At 42.4% G+C, this 20,037-nt stretch overlaps 1 protein-coding gene across 5 annotated transcripts; it reads right to left on the reverse strand.

The window, feature by feature from the left end:
* mfn1b (mitofusin 1b) lies at positions 1 to 18,173 on the reverse strand. 5 transcript variants are annotated; one of them, XM_010871315.3, is made up of 18 exons: positions 18,100 to 18,173; positions 17,186 to 17,317; positions 16,931 to 17,066; positions 16,254 to 16,416; positions 15,192 to 15,316; positions 14,868 to 14,976; positions 11,823 to 11,930; positions 11,315 to 11,468; positions 9,559 to 9,626; positions 7,572 to 7,693; positions 7,021 to 7,147; positions 6,482 to 6,586; positions 6,191 to 6,293; positions 4,561 to 4,787; positions 3,392 to 3,559; positions 2,821 to 3,017; positions 1,952 to 2,086; positions 1 to 1,458 (listed from the first exon to the last, which is right to left on the reverse strand). In XM_010871315.3, exons 1-18 carry the CDS (start codon positions 18,104 to 18,106, stop codon positions 1,389 to 1,391), a joined length of 2,256 nt encoding a protein of 751 aa, XP_010869617.1. In that variant the 5' UTR covers positions 18,107 to 18,173; the 3' UTR covers positions 1 to 1,388. The 5 variants fall into 5 exon arrangements, with proteins under 5 accessions (XP_010869617.1, XP_010869616.1, XP_010869619.1 ...); XM_010871314.3 differs by having other exon boundaries at positions 17,186 to 17,322; positions 18,100 to 18,172; XM_010871317.4 differs by having other exon boundaries at positions 17,982 to 18,152.
* Between the last annotated feature and the right edge of the window lie 1,864 nt (positions 18,174 to 20,037).

The raw sequence follows: 20,037 nt of genomic DNA on the forward strand, positions 1-20,037 counted from the left end.
TTTTGTGTTGTTTGGACAAATCTGAAAACGGAGGAGCGCATATCGATGGAAACAAAGATGATCTAATGTTGAAAATGCAACCACCGCCCTCCTTTTGATGAGCAGCGTCTCATCTGCTGATCACCACAAACACTGACACGAATTAATGCACTGCCTTCAGGCTCTCCGATCTAATAAGTCTTATTCGATTTTTCCTTAGTGTTTCTAGCCAGTGAAAAAAAACAGGGACTTGGTGCCATGATTTCTCTTACAGTGCTATTGTGTGGACATTATAATCACTTGTTATGGAATAATTTTTATAGTCTTTTTCACACCAGATTTTGTTTGTTTTGTATTTGTACAGTGGCTTGGTGATACAGATACGTTGCCATGATATTGTAACCAATAAAAAGCTTTTAACCAAGGATTTGTGTTGAAGCAATGTTGGATGAAAAGTTATGGTTAATAAATTACTTTACTAGTTGCTTGAATGCTACCCACCTACAATTCCATAAAAGCTTGGTTCTTTTTTATGCAATTGATACATTCCATTTCAACCAAGAATGTGAGTTATTCATCTTAGGTTGTGTCCATTAAAACACCAGAATCACTTGACATTGTGTCCATGGACACATTTTCTTTTAATAGATTCTGGTAACTCAGGAGATATTTCAATTCACATTCATCAAAAAAAAAAAAAAGAACAAACTTTTTATCCTTACAAAGTGGAGATTGTTCAAAGGTAATCATGGTAAACATGACAGATCAAAACAGTAGAAACTGCAGACAAACTTATAAAAGGCTTATAAAATGCTTTCATTTAACACCGTTTGTATTTCCTTGATCGGACATGAATAGGTTTGATTCTTAAAGAATGCTGCTTACGAAGAGTACAAAGGCCTTTGTGTCAAGCCCAATATCTATTCGCTGAATTTTAGGGAACGACCTTCACAAAAGTTTTTCCTGCAATGCGGTACCAGTTTCAAGGTTCATCCTGAACAAATTTTGCTCCAAATGAAAGTCACATTTTCCCCTTAGGAGTACACAAACTCACCAGCAGGTAGTGAAAGGCATATTCACAGTTAGAAGAGGAGTCAATACACAGTCCAGAGCACCTGATCCCATACCAACCAAGGTTTTACATCTCAATCTTCGGTACTGACGCACACAGTTTGTTCCCGGCAAAGTGCTTCTGTGATTTGTATGAAAGACCGGACACACTTGCTTATATCTTCTTAGAGAAACAACTGTTCAAGATGTGGGGATATCCCAAGAGGAATACTACTGTCAAGGGTGGTCTGGACTTATTTCTGGGGAGGTCGGCGGCAGGGGGGCCAGGAATTGGTATTCAACACCAGATGCTGGGACTGAGGCTCCAAGGAAACGAGTAGCGCCAGAGGCCCAGTCCATCATTGATGGATATTCAGATACTGGTTCGTAAAATTCTCCAACTGCTTTTCCAACTCCGTGGCTTTATGCCTTAAAACATAGAGGGGAAGATGTTACACATGGGTCAAATCTATTGGCACAATATTAACCAATACTATCCACCTGCTGGCACAATATTAACCAATACTATACACCTGGTGGCACAATATTAACCAATACTATCCATCTGCTGACACAATACTATCCGAATTAACCAAAATGCCAGCATGCTGTGCCATCTACGATACAATAAAAAATTAACAAAAAACTAAATTGAAAAAAAACATTAAAAGTAAAAAGCAATACAGTGGCCAATATTTAAGGCATAGCTAGAAGCAAATGTGGCTGCCTTAATGGTAATTCCAGACATTTTATTGCATAGCATTACTTAAATGCTCCCCGTGTACAGTTAAGAGAGTGGTTAACACAGCTTCTACAGAATGTTCAAGTGTTGAATAAAGCATAATGCAGAAACCACAAAAGCAAATCCCAACAAATGACTGATTTAAATATGAAACCAAACACTGAAGGTGCTGAGGCTCACCGGAGGATCTTGGATCGGCTCTGGACGGTCTCCAGGGTCTGGATTTTGGCGGTCAGTTGACTGATCTCCCCCTGCAGCTCCCTCTGTGTCAGGTCCACCTGCTGGCACAGCCGTGCAAAGGTCGTGGCCATCTCCCTGGGCAACGCAAAGGTCAAATCCTATCATTTATTTATTCACCACTTCACAGAAAAGCAGATTTAACCCATCAGTATTGAAGGGGTTTATATATGAAGCGTGTTTCAAAATATCTACAACAAACAAAAAAAAAGTTTGGTTTAAACAGAAGATACATCCACTGGTACTACAGGGCCATTTAAAAAGTATTACCCCCTTTTTCCTTTTCCCAGTTAGTTTCGCCACCATTCTGCATCCAGAAAAAAATCGCAATCTCCTTTATTTGCAAAATACATTTAAACACCACAATATGTACTTGCTGTAAAACTGTTGCTAGTGGCAGACAACATTTAAAAGGAATTCAGTTAGGGCTCATTTCTCTGACACAGATTAAACCTAGTCTAGGACATTATAAAAAATAATTCATGACTAATGGAGAACTCCAGAGAGCTTGAGCTTTTTAGTCCAGGACCAGGCTAAATCCACAAAACCAGCCGTAAATCTGTAAATTTGTGTTTACCACACCTGCAGATAATGTATTTCCTAATGCAGAACAGAATCTACTGGACCGTAGACTCAATATCTCAAACCTGGCCGTAAATAGAAAACTTTCTATTTTAGATGTTTTCCCATAGATTTCACTGAGGATGTCCATTTAAAAGCCTACTCTTATTTCAGAACAAGCGTTTTACGAAAGCCTTGTGAAAAATCTGAAACTCATCTAGAGTTGCGGCCCACACCGTTACAGCACTTACTGTTGGACCTGATGGCTGCAGTTGGAACTGGTGAAACTGACGATGAGCTGCAACTTCTCAGTGGCGTAGTCCACAAACTGGCGCTTGAGGGCTCTCTCCTTGGCCTTGGTGGTCCACGTGAGCTTCTCCCAGAGGTAGAGCAGGCCGTACATGGAGGCCGACAAGGCTATGAGACGCCAGCCCACAGTCCGCCAAACCTAGGACACACAACAAATACAGACGATTGTCGTTTATCAAGTCTGCCTTCACGGGTGTTGGTGGTTCCAAACTTCTTCTATCCTTTAATAGCCTTTTTAGTATCTTTTAAGATTCTGTGTGTGCCTGAGAAGACTTCTTGTGAAGTGAAGGGGTCTCAATGCTTCCCAAAGCCTCTTTATATACAGCCCGAGTAACACTTTATTTTTGATAATTATTATTTTTAGAGAGTATTGGCAGAATGAATTCACAGCCTGGTTGCAAGGTTGTTGACAAGACAGAGGGTGGGTGTACCATCACCACCACCACCACTACTACCAATACTACCACCACCACCACCACCACCACTACTACCAATACTACCACCATCACTCACCACTCCTCCAACGATGACCATGCTCACAGATGTGCGGGAGGTGAGGGAGGCGATGTTGGTGACCATGGCCATCATCAGCTCCTCCTGGGAGACCACAGCTTCCTGGGGCTGGCTCACTGCCAACGAGGAGGGGCCACTGGAGGGCGTGGTGGACAGAGAGCGAGTCATCTGAAAGGGACAGAGGGAGTCCAGACACGTTTAGAGTACAGAGAATTCCTAATGTTAACACTAAAGTAGGGATGTTGTCGAGATGATGAAAGAAAGGAGTGACCAGTTAATCTACCACATCTAACATAACCATTCCTCACCAAAGACCAATGAATGTTCCACATACTTTTCAAGCTTTGCCAGGCTGGTTCTGTGATTTTGTTGTAGGCAGAGCAAAAGGGCAATAAAATAAACACATATTGAACTCGTCACAGACCCGCTCACTTTGGGCTCCAATGAGAAGAATTCATGTAACTCAAAACTGAGTGGGACCAAATACGACCTAGGGAGAGAGTTAGATTTACTCTGCAGCTTTAACTGTGCATTAACTATTTGTTATTCCCATGAAAAAAATTAAAATAACTCTCCCCTTTCAGTTTTGTGAATGTCGTGATTATGGCTTTGCCTTGTTGCAATGACTCAACAGCAAGTGTCGGTTCAAAGGTAGGCTCCTCCTAGCACATCTCACCAAGACACTGGTTCCTATCACACTGCCAGCCCAGTCAGGATATTTTTTATTCTAAATCCACAATTGAGTGTCACAGGCACCCAACCTACATAAAGGAGTCGTTAGAGGCACGACCTTACAAGGCAGGTCTGACTAACATCCCCAACCCACCGCAATTTGTACTGCAGGACAGCAACGGAAGACCACTGGGCTCCTCAAGGGTCCCTAACATGCCTATTTCTAACACAATATGCATAAATTACCAGGACATATTCAGCAAAGTTGTGGTTAAAAAAAAAAAACTGGAGTGAAAATGTGCTTCCACTTCACCACATCACTTGCCATCATTTACTACTCATTTTATTGTATCTGGCTGAATTAGCTGACACTGATCCTGAATCAGTATTAAATCTTTCCTACTAACGAGAGAACTTAGAACTAAACAGGGGAAGCTGACCCTAGATCTGTACTAGGTACACAGCCTGGAGCATAGAAGCGTTCTTAACCGCATTACCGGAAAGTTCTTGTCAACCAGCATGAGAGCCCGCTTGGCGTTGGTGGGCCCCAGGAAGCGGTTGACCAGTGTCGTCCAGCCCAGCGAGAACTGGAACTCTATATTCTCCTGGAAGTCCGAGCAGAGTGAAGCGCAGTTTAGGTCGTAGCTCAGGTCAAACTTGTGGCTTGGCACCAATACCTGGATCTGGTCCTGGACAGCAGGTGGCAGCAGAGGCTGCATACTCTCTGGTGGTGGGAGAACAGACAGGGACGGGGGACAACGCTCAGGTCACTAATGCCGCGTTTCCACTGGTGCCAAACACTGGCGTTTTACCCTGAAGTCCAGGAATGTTTCTGTTTCTACTGACATGGGCCAGCGCCAGTCGGGTAGCCCGGCTCTCACTTGGTGCCAAGCCCCGGACTTTAGGACTTAGGGCGGGGTTTGCGGGTTGACACGTTACGCGGTGTGAAAATGCGGCATGTTGTTCAATTCGAATGGCAATGTGTATTGTTTGCTTTAGGCACCTCGTAAGGGTTTTCATCCGATCTAACGAACAGATCCTTGATAAAATTAAGAAAATGAAGCAACATTACAGTTAAGCAAAGACTCAGAGCAAAAAGAGCTGGAACGACCGAATGTGATACGATATTGACTCAATAGAAAAACGGAGCGCTGAGACTGAGATGTAGCCTGCAAAACCTTTAACAACCCAAAATTACCACAGAATTCTTCCAAATCCTTCTATTAAATAACGAATACACTGTCTTACAGTTGCAGTGTCACATTGGGAAGTGTAGGTGGAGAAGGAGCCGGTCGCAGGAGTTTGAGGAAGAAATTAGTTTTATTTCTCAAGTTCAAACGGGGTATTGTAAACAAACTGAGCATGGCCTTATTGTTTATTTTATTACCAGAAAAATATCGCCTTTTATATTTTGTAACCGGAAAACTAAATCGCGTTGATAGTTTACTCCTCCCTCCCCACCTGAGCCCCTCCTTAAGTCCTTGGTACCAAATGTGTATTCCAAATAGCGTGAATTCTCCCCTGATTTTCTCGTTACTGGAAGTCATCAGGTACCACAGACCTGGATCAGCATGTAGTACAACCCTCCCTGAATGTTTCCTATTTGACTGTCAGATCACTTCACAGAGGGGAATATTTCAACATGTGACAGAGGTTAAATGAGCAAGCCACCTGAAATGAAAAAAATGTTGAGAAGCAAGCAAATAAAAAATAAAAAACGGTTTCCTTTTCTCATCTATGTGGTTTACTACCCATCGGCTCAAGGCTCAGTGCTAATGCCCATAAAAGGTCATAACAACCCAGTCAGGACCAGTTGCTTTGATAGCTGGTGAGTGCCTGTGTGATGACCTCACCGTAACGCAGGTCTGTTTACATGGTCCTACAAATCATACAAAGACGCTTGACCACAAGAGTTCGCAAGTCAGCATTAACAGACCGGCCTAATCCTGACCTATGACCATGCTAATCATGACCTATAACCAGGCTAGTCATGACCTATGATCTGGGACAAGGCAAATCATGACCTATGACTTGGGACCAGGCTAGTCATGACCTATGACCAAGGACCAGGCAAATCCTGACCTATGACCTGGGTGGTGTTACGCAGGGGGTGCCCTGAATACTTACCGATCATGTGTCTCTGGGATGACTGCACAGAGGCGTTGATGGCGTTGGAGCAGCGGAAGGCCAGGTTTTTGCCCATGCCCTCCTCGATGTGGCTCAACAGCTCCTACACAAAGGGGTCAACCAGGGGCCAAGGTCAGAGTTGAAACAGCCAAGTGTCTTCATGGAACAGCCAGTCATGCAAGAGAGTTCACTATTGGGATGCTCAAAACAATTTCAAGTGGTTGTTGCCACAGAAATGAGGCGTGAAATCGGTCCCTGGGCGGGGATTGCGGCGACGGACATCAAACTCACAGACTTGTAGAGCTTGAGGACATGGTGCGATGGGTGGAAATCTGAGTGGAACTCCTCGACGAGAACGTTTAGACGACAGATCTCTTCACCCATTGCACTGGAAACCTGAGGAGAACAGCTGTGTCAGTGCCTGGCTCAAGTGACAACAGGCCTCACCTGGAATAACTCCTGGAATGTATTGGTAATTATTGCAGAAATAATTTGATAAATGTTTACTGCAGTTGGGAGTATGACCCGGGACATTCAATGTAAAAGATGCATTCTGGGACTTTTGCAAATAACTTTGTTTTGGGTTTGATGTGTAATTTTGTTCATATGTATTGATGTTGTGCCTAATTTAAGTAGAATCACTATCATGCCTCAGTCAGCTATGAAATTCAAAGTTTGAGGGCAAGTTGTTTTGGATGAAATTACATAGAGCACTATTTTGGAGGAACGGTTCTGACTCGACAGCTCAACTTTAACCAGTGGCCCAAAAATCATGGAAGTTGGCCGTGGTTCACATAAGGCAGACACGTCATCAGACTGTTGTGGTATACCTTGCTCTCCACCTCTGACGTGATGGCCTTGATCTTCTTCTTAATGTCGTCCATTAGTAGGTTGAGCTGGTTCTTCACAAATTCCAGGCGGTCAATCTGGTACTCACGGTCCTCCAATGAGGCCACTCTATAAACACACACACGCAAGTCAGAAGATGAAACAAGTGAAATCAGTGCTTTGACCAAGAAGTACATCGGGTTCCAATGTCCCGGCCAGCATACAATACAGAAAGCAGAATTACATGCACCCAATGTTTCAGCTAACCGAGACATCGCCAGTGAACATTCACACCAACAAGGACTTTTGCACCGTAAAAGTAAAAAGGAATTTAATTGGAATGCAATAAATTATTAAAGAAAAGTACTTGGGGATAAAATACATAAAAGTAATTTCAGCAGCAGTCTAACACAGAGCGATAGTAGTGGTCATCCATTTTCATTTTATTTCTGTACCAACTTGTGCAATCCACTTGTGGACAATATCAGTGCAGTAATTCTCAGATCGACATTACAGAATAAGCCACAGGCAGCCCTGTTCCCAGAGTACCCACCTCTTCTCAGCTGCCTCAATGTTGATGGCGTCCATGATGGCTTTGACCGTAGCAGTGATCTGTTTGGCCCTGATAGTGTGCTGCTCAAACTTTGTTTTCACTGCTGACTGCGAGATACACTCCTGCGAGGCCACATAAATAAAGACGTTACTGTGAAGGGCGGCTGCGGCGACGCCCATGCCGGGTGCACACACTGCGACGCACACGCACCACGGTGTGACAAAAAAAGGACGAGATACACAACTGCTGCTGCGATTTTGGAACGCCACACTGAGGAACCGAAAGAAACGTGATCGCCGACAGCAGCTCTGTATCTTGAGTCAGACCATTGATTCTTAGGTTCACAGTAACGTGTTAAATTATAGGAAATAAAGTTAACACAAGAAACAGAACAAATATAGTAATAAAAAAATTTTTTAGTAATAATAATAATAATAATAATAATAATAATAATAATAATAATAATGGATGCTCAAATAATTCCCAAAGTTTTCTCAGAAAACATTGGAGGATTCCGAATATCCTACATGTTCCTTCTGGAAAACCGTTATTGGTGGAAAATACACTTCAAGGTTTGTAAAGACCCAGTATTTAAATATATAAACCAAAAATGCAGACAACTGAACACAATGGAATCAAACTTATAAGACAGGCAAATGAATGAAAACTGAAATGAAACAAACAGATGACCCTCGCCTAAGCAAATCTAGACTTCAGCAATGAAGATGAAGATTGATGCCAAGATGCACACTGATTGGTATAAGGGCGGGCTTGGTTGGTTTTGAAGATGTGTAATTGGTGCAGAAGAGCGTAGTCCAGAGACAGCATGGAGGTGGAGACTAGAGAGGACTCTTGCAGCACAGGATCATAAAAATAGAAAAATTAGAATGATGCCCCTCCCCTGGCATGGGATTTAACAGAGGTTCTCCAAAGGCTCCTCTGGGACCCCTCGCTGTCCCATACATTTTACCAACTCCAGGGCTAGCACAGCTGATTCCGCTTGTCTACTACAGATCAAGCCCTTAATTAGTCTGTGTATGTCTGTGTGGTGCCTAAGAACAGCCTTTAGCGGTGTTATATTGGCCATATACCACATCATATTGTGCTAATCACTTAAATTTATAAATTGGGAAGTAACAGCAAATTAGAGCTCTTTAGTAAAGCAGACTGTCTCGGTTTACAGAAAACATAATTAAATCTTCAAACACGGTGGAGGTTCGGTAAAGAACACCTCCCCACAGTGAAACATGGAGGAGGTGTGGTAAAGAACACCTTCCCCACAGTGAAATATGGAGGAGGTTCAGTAACGAACACCTTCCTCACAGTGAAACATGGTGGAGGTTCAGTAAAGAATGCCTTCCTCACAGTGAAGGTTAAGTGTTGCTTTCCTGCCTCTGGCACTGGGTGCCTTGAACATGAGCATGGCATCATGAAATTAGAAGAATACCAAGTCATTTTGCAGTGCACCAAAACCAGTGTCAGAAAGCTGGGTTGCTATCAAAGATAATGGGTTTTCCAGCAGGACAATGATCCCAAACGCTTCAAAAAGCATCCAGGAAAGGTTCAAGACAATACGCTGTTCTGAAGTGGCCGGCAAGAGTCCAGGTCCAAATCCTATTGAAAACCTGTGAAGAGATCTGAAAACAGCAGTTGGGAAATAGACCAAACTGCTGGTACTGAGGTGCAGGAAGCTCATCCATGACTACAGGAAGCACTTGATTGCAGTTATTCTGGCCAATGGTTGTGCTACCAAATATTGAGTCTAGTGTCAATCTGGTCAATGCTATTTCTGTTTGTTGTCTGATTTAAGAGGGTCTGTACTGAGAACAATTATCCTATAATATTAGCAGTGAAATTAAAAAATTTGGAGACCAAATACTGTCAATATCAACTTATTTTTGAGACAATGTGATTTATTTGAAAAAAGTGCCATGGTGGCAATACTTTTGGCCACGACTGTAGATACAAACATGCCTGAAACACTTGCCTCAAATATCCTTTCAAAGTTTTGAAACTCCTTGAGCCTCTCCTGGAAGCCTTCGGCCAATGCACCACCTGGGGAAGAAAGTAGAACATAGGTCATACAAACACCATCTTTACTTTATCATTAAACATTTTAGTCAAACATCTGAAGTATTTTCTGAGTCTTTAATTCCCCATCTTCCTTCAAATGGACCTCAGTTTTTGGTGCCTCAGGGATAAAAGACTGGCACCAAGCAAAAAACATTGAATATGTTATAAAGTGATGAAGTGCCATCTTTAACCCAGACTGACAAGGGGTGGATGCCAGGCTAAAAGCAACCGAGGCCAAAACATTTAACCAAAATGCCATTTCAGGACATGTCGTGTAAAGAGAGTGTTAGCCAGATTTGATAAGGTCCCAGGTTGGTTGTTGTACAGCTCGTTCAATGAGTTGTTGGTTTGATGGTACCCATCACACGTTCGGCAAGCACACTGTGTCCTGGACACAAAGGTTGGCCTGCGTGAGCTTGGTCAGTGCCAACTACACACACCCATTCACCCCCCTCCCCGATCTGTACACAGATTTATTCACACAATCAACAGCTGATCCAGACACAGACTGACCTACCAACCACCGTATACTAGGGTACGTTTCCATTAGATTTGTTTACAAAGAGCACATGGAACGAACATGACAATACGCCAGTAATTAGAATGAGAGGTGTAGTAGTTCATTTCATGAGAGAATATTTGCTGACCTCGGATTACGGTGTTCCTAGTTTAAGAATGCAGATGGTAGTAAACTAAACAGTGTTTATTGTTTTTGTAGCCCTCAGTCTTGGGGGTCTTTTCTGGCCTAGGGGAAGGGAAGTCATGTTTCTCCTGGCGGTAAAATACTCCCAGATTCCTTTTCCCTATGAAAATGTTTGTGAGACTGCTGTTCTTGGTAGCCCTCTGTGCCAACCAGTTCGACAGGCTTCCAGCATATATGCATTTATGAGACTCAATCAGGGTATCCAGTTCTCCAATTTCTGTGTGGATTTCCACAAAACCATAGAAAGTGTTGGGGGTAACGCGTTACAAAGTAATGTGTTACAGTAGTCAGACAACCTTTTAAAAGTAACAAGTAACATAATGCGTTAGTTATTAAGTAATCCCTTACTAATTACATTTTCAAATAAATAATGCATTACTCAGTTCCCCTCACTGCTTTGCCGTAGTATAGATAGTCTCACGCTTGATATTTCACAGATATTCAGACATTCAAAGCTCAATGGCTAACAAACAATTTAAGCTACAGGCCCGAGTTTAAAAAAACGAGTTAGTCTCATTATGAAAGAAACGAGTTAGTCTCGTTATGAAAGACAAAAGTTGGACATCACTGCTCAGGTGTGCACTCCAACAGGCAATATTGTAGTCAGTCACCACATAACCAACGAATGTCAACAAATTGCATCGTCACTGTTTTCAAATCTCAACAACATCACCTATAAACCTCAAACCAATTTTAAACTGTTCAGGAAAAAAACGAAATGGGCTGCTCTTTATAGATTGCTAGACTTTTATATGGATAATATAGATATCAATATATTTTATATGAAGACATTGAAACATAACTGTACATATATATAGAATGACCTACATGCTTTAAATCAATGTTGTATACTTCAGAGGGAAGGGTCACATTTCACAGACACACACAGACCCACCCGCTTTCAGCACAATGGCTTGCCAGCCGTGCCATAAAACACACAACCCTCTTGGTTTGACCAGCATCTTACCGGCCTCTGGCATACCCTGGGCGCGCTGCATGCGGGAGTTGAGCACCTCCTTGGCCGACACAAAGAAGATGCGGTTGGGTGCCTGCTCCCTGTCCACCACCTTCAGCTCCTCCACCAGGAAGTTCACACAGCGGTCTGTGTGCTGTTTCCGCACCTGCAGGAGTAGACCAGCGTTACTGGAGTGTGCCTGAAACATTACTGTAACAGACATGTAGAAAATACTAAAACAGTCCTTTTACAACAGAAGCCCAGTGCTGAAAGCCCATAACTAAACTCACAGAGCAATAACCCTTAATTTGCAGTTTCTCTGTAAAGTAATACTTGTTCAAACCAGGTGGCAAGTTGTGAAGGGGAGGTTGTCAGCCAATAGGAATTGAATAGGACACACACACACACACACACACACACACACACCAGTTTAAAAAATAAATAAACGAAGCCAACTAATGAGAACGATGCGCCAAATGACAGCGCGTAAAGGCCTGGTTATTCCTGGCGAGACCCTCACCTCCTCCATGTACTCCGGCTCGTTGGCCGAGGCGTCCCAGCGGTTGTTGAGGATAAAGACGTTGGGTTTGGAAAGCTTCGCGTTCACCTTGTGGAAGAAATGCTTCTCCTGAGCAAACAAGAAAAATGCAATCAGAAAGAGACCACAGCTGAAACCGCCTTCCTTCGCTAAGCACGTCGACACTGAATTTTAGTTTGTGTAAAGGGGCTGCTAGTCGTAGACACGAATACGTGGTAGCGCACTAACCAAGACGAAGTCAGCACCAGACTGGCGGCATGTTAACCTTTTATGAGGTGAACTCCTATTGTGTTTAATGGGTTTTAATGGGGGGCGTTGCAAGGTAACCTTGATATAAAACCTCCCAACCTACACCAGAAATAATTGGACACTGACACAGGTTTTGTTATTTTGGCTGTTTACCAAAATATATTCAAGTTACAGTTAAAGTTCAGTTGGGCTTAAAGTGCAGCTTTACTTTGACGGTATTCACATTCAAATTGGAGGAAGGGTTTAGGATTTACAGCTCTTTAATATGTAGCCCCCTCTTTTTCAAAGGACCAAAAGTAATTGGACAACTGATTTAACAGCTGTTTCATGGACAGCTATTTTGTTATTTCCTCATCAATAACACAGGTTAAAGTTCTGGAGTTGATTCCAAGTGTGGCATTCGCATTTGAAAGCTGTTGCGGTGAACCCACAACATGCGGTCAAAGGAGCTCTCACAAGTAAAACAGTCCATCCTTAGGCTGCAAAAAATAATAATCCATCTGAAAGATAGCAGGAACATTAGGAGTGGCCAAATCAACAGTTTGGTACATTCTGAGAAAAAGCTTTGCAACACAAAATGGTCTGGACGTCCACATAAGACAACAGTGGTGTATGATCAGATCCTTTCCATAGTAAAGAAAAACACAACATCCAGCCAAGTGAAGAACACTCTCCAGGAGGTAGGCATATCATTATCCAAGTCTACCATAAACAGAAGACTTCAGAAGAGCAAATCACCACAAGGTGCAAAATAAGCCTCAAGAATAGAAAGGCCAGATTAAACATTGACAAAATATATCTAAAAAAAGACAGCCCAGTTCTGGAGAAACATTCTTTGGACAGATGAAACTAAGATCAACCTGTACCAGAATGATGGGAAGAAAAAAGTATGGAGAAGGCTTGGAACGGCTCATGACCCGAAGCATACCACGTCATCTGTAAAACATGGTGGAGGCAGTGTGATGGCATGGGCACGCATGGCTTCCAATGGCACTGGGTCACTAGTTTTTAATGATGATGTGACAGAAGACTGAAGCAGCCAGATTAATCTGAAGTGTATAGGGATATATTATCTGCTCATATTCAGCAAAGTTGACTGGACAGCGCGTCACTTTACAGATGGACAATGACCCAAAACATGCTGTGAAAGCAACCGAGGAGTTTCTTAAGGCAAAGAAGTGGAATATTCTGCAATGGCCAAGTCATTCATATGATCTCAACCCGATCGATCATGCATTTCACTTGCTGAAGACAAAACTTAAGGCAGAAAGACCCACAAACAAACAGCTGCAGTAAAGGCCAGGCAAAGCGTCACAAAGGAGGAAACCTGTGTCTGGTGATATCAATGCGTTCCAGACTTCAAGCAGTCATTGAATGCAGAGGATTCTCGACAAAGTATTAAAAATGTACATTTTATGAGTGTTAATTTGTCCAATTACATTTGAGCCCCAGAAATAAGGGGACGGTGTCTGAAAATGGTTGCAATTCCTAAACGCTTCATAAGATTTGTGATCAACCCCTTGATTTAAAGCTGAAAGTCTGCACTTCAATTGCATCTCAGTTGTTTAATTTCAAATACATTGTGGTGGCGTACAGAGACATAATTATACAAATTGTCAGCATCCAAATATCTCTGGATCTAACTATTAATCAGAGATAAGTTAAGGTTATATACAAACAAGTGACTAATTCCCCCAATAGATTTATAGCATTTCGCACACTCTCACTTAGTCAATAGTAAGGAAAAGGGCACTTTTTGACACGCTAGGTATGTCATCACATCGCTAATTATAGGAAAATGCCAACATTTATTGAAACAATATTTTTAATAAGCATTTGAGTGTATTTTCAAAGCAAATCTTGGCCAGCACAATATAACACATTTTGTGATTTCATCACCAGAGACTGAATATTGGTGCATAGTCAAGCACGAGTGAGCTGCCTGGAAACAAGGCCTGTCCACTGAAAATATTTGGAACGAGCTCAGTGACTGAGTATGTGTCCTAACATACCCAGAATGCCTGGGCAGACATCAACAGAGCACGGCCTGAGTGCTGAGCCAAATGGAGCCGTCCGTGTCCTTGCAATGCTAAGAGCAAAGTTTGGAAAAACCTCCCTTTCCTCAAAACTAACACAGGTTACTTCCTGATTGATGACATTGTCCATCACACACTTAATTCAGGTTATATTTGCTTTTGATGTATATGTAATATTTACAGTACAGACTGTCCTATTTTCCTAATTTGTGCCCCTTTAGAACAAAAAACTATTGACAGAATTGTTAAGATTAGTCAACCAAATAATATTGGTGTTTCTTATCCGCAAAAGAATATTGGATATATTTTCAGGCATTTTAAGCATTATCAGATGGACACAGGGGCAAAAGACAGATGTGTTTTTCAAACTTTTTTTACTCCTAAATATATTTTTATATTGAGCCTCCTCTGGGTCCTGAACGATTTAGTCTGACTATGTGGACGTTAGGAAACCTGTTAAAGATTTTTCAGTGGATAGGGTAAAAGGTCCCAAAATATTTGGTGCACCATCTGTTTGAGCTAGAGTAAGTTACAACTACTAAGAAAAAAAGCACAGAAAACACACTAGTCTACATGATTTCTAGCTATCATTTTCCCTCTGCATCTAATAAAACAATGAATTTCAGCAAAGTTATGAACACAGAACGACAAGACAAATGACTATGCCTGGTCTAAATCTGACTGGGATTGGTTAAATCCATCTGCGCTCACTGAGTTTACGCATGCTTGTGGGCTCTCCTACCGTGTTCATGAGGGTGGACTCTGAGTTGGCCACCAGAACGAAAACGTCAGCGTCCAGGCAGAACTTGTCTATCCAGCTGTCCAGCTGAGTGGTGACATCCGTCCCAGGGCTAAAGAGGAGGACGAAAGGTCACAGCTCCTCCTAACAAGACAGCTCAGTAAACCTCGGCCTAGTCATGGATAACATCTTTCAATGGAACTCGGGACACTTACCAGCTCATCACACTGTCACACAAAAATATCCGGCAAATTACCGATTAGTAAAGACCAGGTGTACAAGTGGTTACGGAGGCGTGAGGCCATTGGCAGCGTCCTGCTACGGTACCTGTCTACGAGGACCAGGTCGTCTCTGAGCAGGGCACATTTGGTCTTAGGCCAGAAGACGCGCACCAGGCAGCCGGCATCCAGACTCTGGTCCATGTGCAGCGCATGACCCAGCTGGTTGACGGTCTAGGGGAGTACGGAGTGAGGGGAGGGACTGGGTCAAGGTGAAGGTATCGAAGGCAAGATCAAATTTACAATAAGGTCTGCTGGTGAATTAAAAAAAAAAAATGGTGCATGTGATTGCGAGGCATGTCTTCTAAATGAAATCATTACTATAATACAAAAAGGTTGAATAACACATTTGCAGAACAGTTACACTCAGATTACTGCCCTGCCCCCCCCCCCCGACCTTGCTGTGGAATGTTGAATGAGGTGCTCCTAACTAGCTGCCGGGCAATTCCACTGTGACCGAGTGGCAGTGAGACTCAGAATTGTATTAACAGACTTATTAACATACAATTCCATGCTCATGGACCACTTCATTTCCGTTCAGATATAACACTGACCTGAAGAACACTGAACAATGCAAAGGCTCATTAACAGGGCTATGCCGTCCCTCTCAGAGGAACGGGCACCGGCTCTTGATTACTGTTTACCTTTATCTGGCCCATGTACATTGGGTCACTGTTGACAGTGACACTAATCAGCTGTTCCACAGGGCGTGACATCTGACACCATGGTCAACATTGGCGTAGAGTTCATATATACTAAAATACACATCAATGAGAGATGTTATCTGAGCTACTAGAGTTGTAACTCAGGTCCAAGTGAAGACTCTAACAACCATATCTGGACTATAGCAATTGCATAAGTTCAGAATGAACACAAAAAATAAAATCTGGCGATTCTGAGACGTCAGAGCTGTGGATCGCCCAGTAACGCAATCTGGTATTTAGTTTCCAACCTCGCTAAATAGGGGACGGACACCTTTTTCTGACTCACGGGCCAACACCAAACGTTCCTCAACGGAGGGCAGTGTAATTGTCTTCGTACGATATGTCACGTATCCAGACATCCGAAATATCAAATCCCTTTATATCCACCACACCTCCAGGGTGTATACCTTGATGCTCTTCTCCTCCTCTGAGCCCTCGGTCTTGAGGTAGGCGTGGTCTGCATCCGTGCCCTCCACACTCAAGAAGCAGTTGGTGGTGTGGCCCATGCCACTGGGCAGGACCCGGTCCCTCAGCATGGCATTGACCACGGTACTCTTCCCATTACTTGTCCTGGACAAAGAACGCAGTGTAATTCATCTTGCAGTGATTCCTCACATACACATACAATCTCTCAAGGTAGTTATTAAAGGAGTCAGAGTTTACCTGTTATGGCTTACTCGCTCACAAACAAGTGATTTTTCCTCCGACAGAGTCCTGCCCGATAACTTGTTTGTATAAACAGTGGTAGATAAGCGCATAGTTTAAGGCGCTTCAAATAGGGGATCCATTTTGTAAGATAAAAGTCTAAGGGAGTGGAGCCGTTTCAATGAAAGTGTGCTTCAATAAAATGGCAATAAAAAGGAACCTGAAAGCCAAGTCACACAGCCCCATTTCTTCTTTATCTACAATTAACATTGGCAATGCTCAAAGCTGCTACAGTGCCCTGTAGGCTTTGTGTAACCATAATCATTCGGCTTTGCCCCTTGTTCAACTGTGACATCTTTGTTCCAGTCTCTAAGCTGCATACACTCAAAATACACAGAACAGCAAAGAATCCAAAACCCATCAGAATGTACTTATTTACCTGCCAAAGAAGGCAACCTTCATGTGCCTGCGAGCTAGCACGTCTTTGATTGTTTGCAGTTTGTTAAAGTATTCCTGAATCTGCTCTTGTTGGCCCAGACTTGCAATGTTCTCCAAGGCTTCATTCTGACACGTTTCTGAGAATTGCACACAGGAAAATTTTGAAAATACTGTACTGCATAAGAAAAACCAATGCACTTTATTAATTTGACATTGAAATGTGGCAGGAAAATCTGATTATTAATTTAGCACACACCTTGTACAAACAGTGTGCCTTCCTTCACATATTCCAAGAGTTGCTCAAACACCTCACTGATCTTCTTCTTGGCAACTACAAAGCGTTTGAGTGGAGAGAAATCCCCCTGAGCCGAGTCCATTCTGTAGCTATCTGATCTTGGAAAGGGAAAGTAAGCACATTACAGGTACTGTCAAATTACACCTAATATACAGCACACTACAAATGGCCTTTAACTAACACGTTGTCTGATACTTGACTAATTGAATAGCCCCGGTGCCTCACTATGTGCTAGATGAAGTATAAAATAACTACGGTACATGTTTTGCTCCTCAGGGATACACACACAATCTACTCTAGCTAACTCACATTCTCACAAGCGGTTTCAAAATAGTAATTATATAAATATATAAAATAGCTATATACATATAAGGTGCCAATATGTAAGGCCTATTCATTACATGTAGAGTACAGTAGGCGGATAATTATTGTCATTGAATAACAGCAACGAACATGTCTTAGCAGAATATGGCTAACTAACGACAACAAAAGCAGCTAGTTGCACCCAAGTACATAGCTAGCTAACTATCCTTAATAAGTCACTGGCGGGTGTCAACAGTGACATTTACTTTCATTACAAACGGTTATCTACCATATTGCTAGCTAACTAGTTTTATTTCGCATAACAGAAATGCCGCTGGTTTTCTAACGCCTGCAATCGTCTCGTGTCAGCAACCTTGCTAGCTAGCTAGTACTGTAACAATAATAGAACCAGCTAGCTTTCTTCATGGTAGTAGTACATTGAAATCCCTCTTACCACAACTCAGGGCGAGATGGCTAAAGATAACTTATCATACAACAACAGGCATAAATTCCCTGGCAGATAATGAAGTTAATCAAAATAACTGATACGTGTAGATGACAGGCCGGTTAACCTTCCATCTGTTTTTCCGTCCCTGTAGCTCATAACTGCGTCGGGACAACCCGGTGTGTAGCTAGGTCAACTTCATGACGCGTGATCATTGACACGTCCAATGAACGGCCAAAGAATGTAGCCAACCCCTCAGAGTGCCCCTGGGCCTGATATTGACATTTCAGTGACCCCTAATTCATCTTGAGAGAGCGCATCACAAAATCTGGGTAAAATAGGAGAATGGTCTGTGCTTTAAGTCAGATGTACTGTATGTAATGCATGTGACATAGAGAGGGTTTATGCCAAGGTGATTAGATGACCACAATCAGGCACAATGTCCAGTCCGACTTGACAATATGCAAGTGCAATCCTTTATCCTTTAATCCTTTATAAGTGCAAACTCAATATATTGGGACTATAAGGAATACATAGGTGACATGGAATATGGCAGGCACTGCCCGCCATATTTCGTGTTCCCTTTCAATCAACTGTGTATTTTTCAGAAAATCTCTTTTTCTGACATGATTTATCTTTGTCTCATTCTTTTACATCACAAAAACCTGTCATTTTAACAGGGGTGTGTAGACTTTTTATATCCACTGTATATTCTCCTGCATATACAGTATACATGTGATCATAAAGACTTGGTATTGAATCAGCCTGTGTTGCACAGTTGGTAAATTCAGTGGTTTTTCTGACAGATGTTTTTGGTTCGAATCCCAGCTGGATCCAGTAATATTCTACTTAAATGTTTTACTATTTTAGGTTGGAATAGTAATTCCCTGATTTTGTTTATTACATTCACTTTCTACTCTAAAGTGACATAAACATTTTGAATGTGTTGGTGAGGAAGAGACACAAAATAGAAAAATACATTTTCTGAAAATAACACTATTTACGGTGGGCAGTGGCTGTCATATTCTGTAAGCACATGTTCTCCATAAAGAAGCCATTTATTACCTCTTTCTTCTCCCGTCCTTGGTTTGGTTTGTGTGTAAAGCTCTCTACTTATATTGTCAGATGTTGTTGGTTCGAATCTCATTTAAATGTATTCTATAGCGAAAGCTACCTGTTGATTTGCTGGTGAGGGTGATACAGAAAACAAATTTGAGTGAAAAGGATTGCAGTGGCTGACTGTCAGAATGGACTTAAAGCAGTTCCATGCAGAGCTTGTGGAACCTCAGTGTGATTATACTGGCCATTGATGCTCAGTGTATATTGTGAATCCACTAAATACCAGTTACTGATAGTTATTGGTTGCTATCGGCAGCAATGCCATTGGTTATTGATTCCCAAATGCAACAATGTAATCCTTTCTTCAGCACAGAAAAGGTGTGTCAAAATTGAGCAAAGAGGGGTGAACCCCCTGGGCCAAAGAGCAACCCCCGTACTCCCCCACCCCACCCCCAACACACATGCATACTCTTATCATGTTGTCCTTTTAGCATAATGTAAGTGGAACACAAAGCCACACAGATGTATGCACATGGATACACATACAAGCAAATACACAAGCTAAGAAAATTACAAACAAACACACATAAACTTTACACACACACAAGTCCTCCTCTGCCAATCCCTTTGAGATGAAGGGTTTCCAGGGGCTTTTATGAAAACCTCCCGATTGATCAGAGCAAATGGAGATGTGTCAAGTTACCACGGCAACTGCCAAACTGACTCGGTTCTGCACGCAAGCTGTCGGAGAATCTGTGTGTCGGAAAGACGGACGGGGGCCTTCTTGAGGAAAAGAGAAGCAAACAAGGAGAGAGAGAGGAAATAAAGGGAGGAAGAGAGACAAAGAAGAGGGTGAGAGAAAGATGAATCACTTAAGAGATGTGATTTCCCCTCAAGAATCCTTAGGGAGTTTTTCCTAGCCACTGAAATTCAACACTGCTGTTGTTTGCTCCTTGGGGTTTAAGGCCGGGTGTCTCTGTAAAGCACTTTGTGACAACTGCTGTTG

This window comes from Esox lucius, chromosome 8 (assembly GCF_011004845.1).
Source record: "Esox lucius isolate fEsoLuc1 chromosome 8, fEsoLuc1.pri, whole genome shotgun sequence".
Lineage (NCBI taxonomy): Eukaryota > Metazoa > Chordata > Actinopteri > Esociformes > Esocidae > Esox > Esox lucius.

What these genes read in the sequence shown, in the direction of transcription:
- mfn1b (XM_010871314.3), bottom strand. Translation starts at nt 18,131, where the DNA reads ATGAGCTACAGGGACGGAAAAACAGATGGAAG. An exon ending in AAGGTTGCCTTCTTTGGCAG is followed by an intron (nt 16,417 to 16,930) that starts GTAAATAAGTAC and finishes TTCTTTGTCCAG; the next exon opens with GACAAGTAATGGGAAGAGTA. An exon ending in AGTCCACCCTCATGAACACG is followed by an intron (nt 11,931 to 14,867) that starts GTAGGAGAGCCC and finishes TTGTTTGCTCAG; the next exon opens with GAGAAGCATTTCTTCCACAA.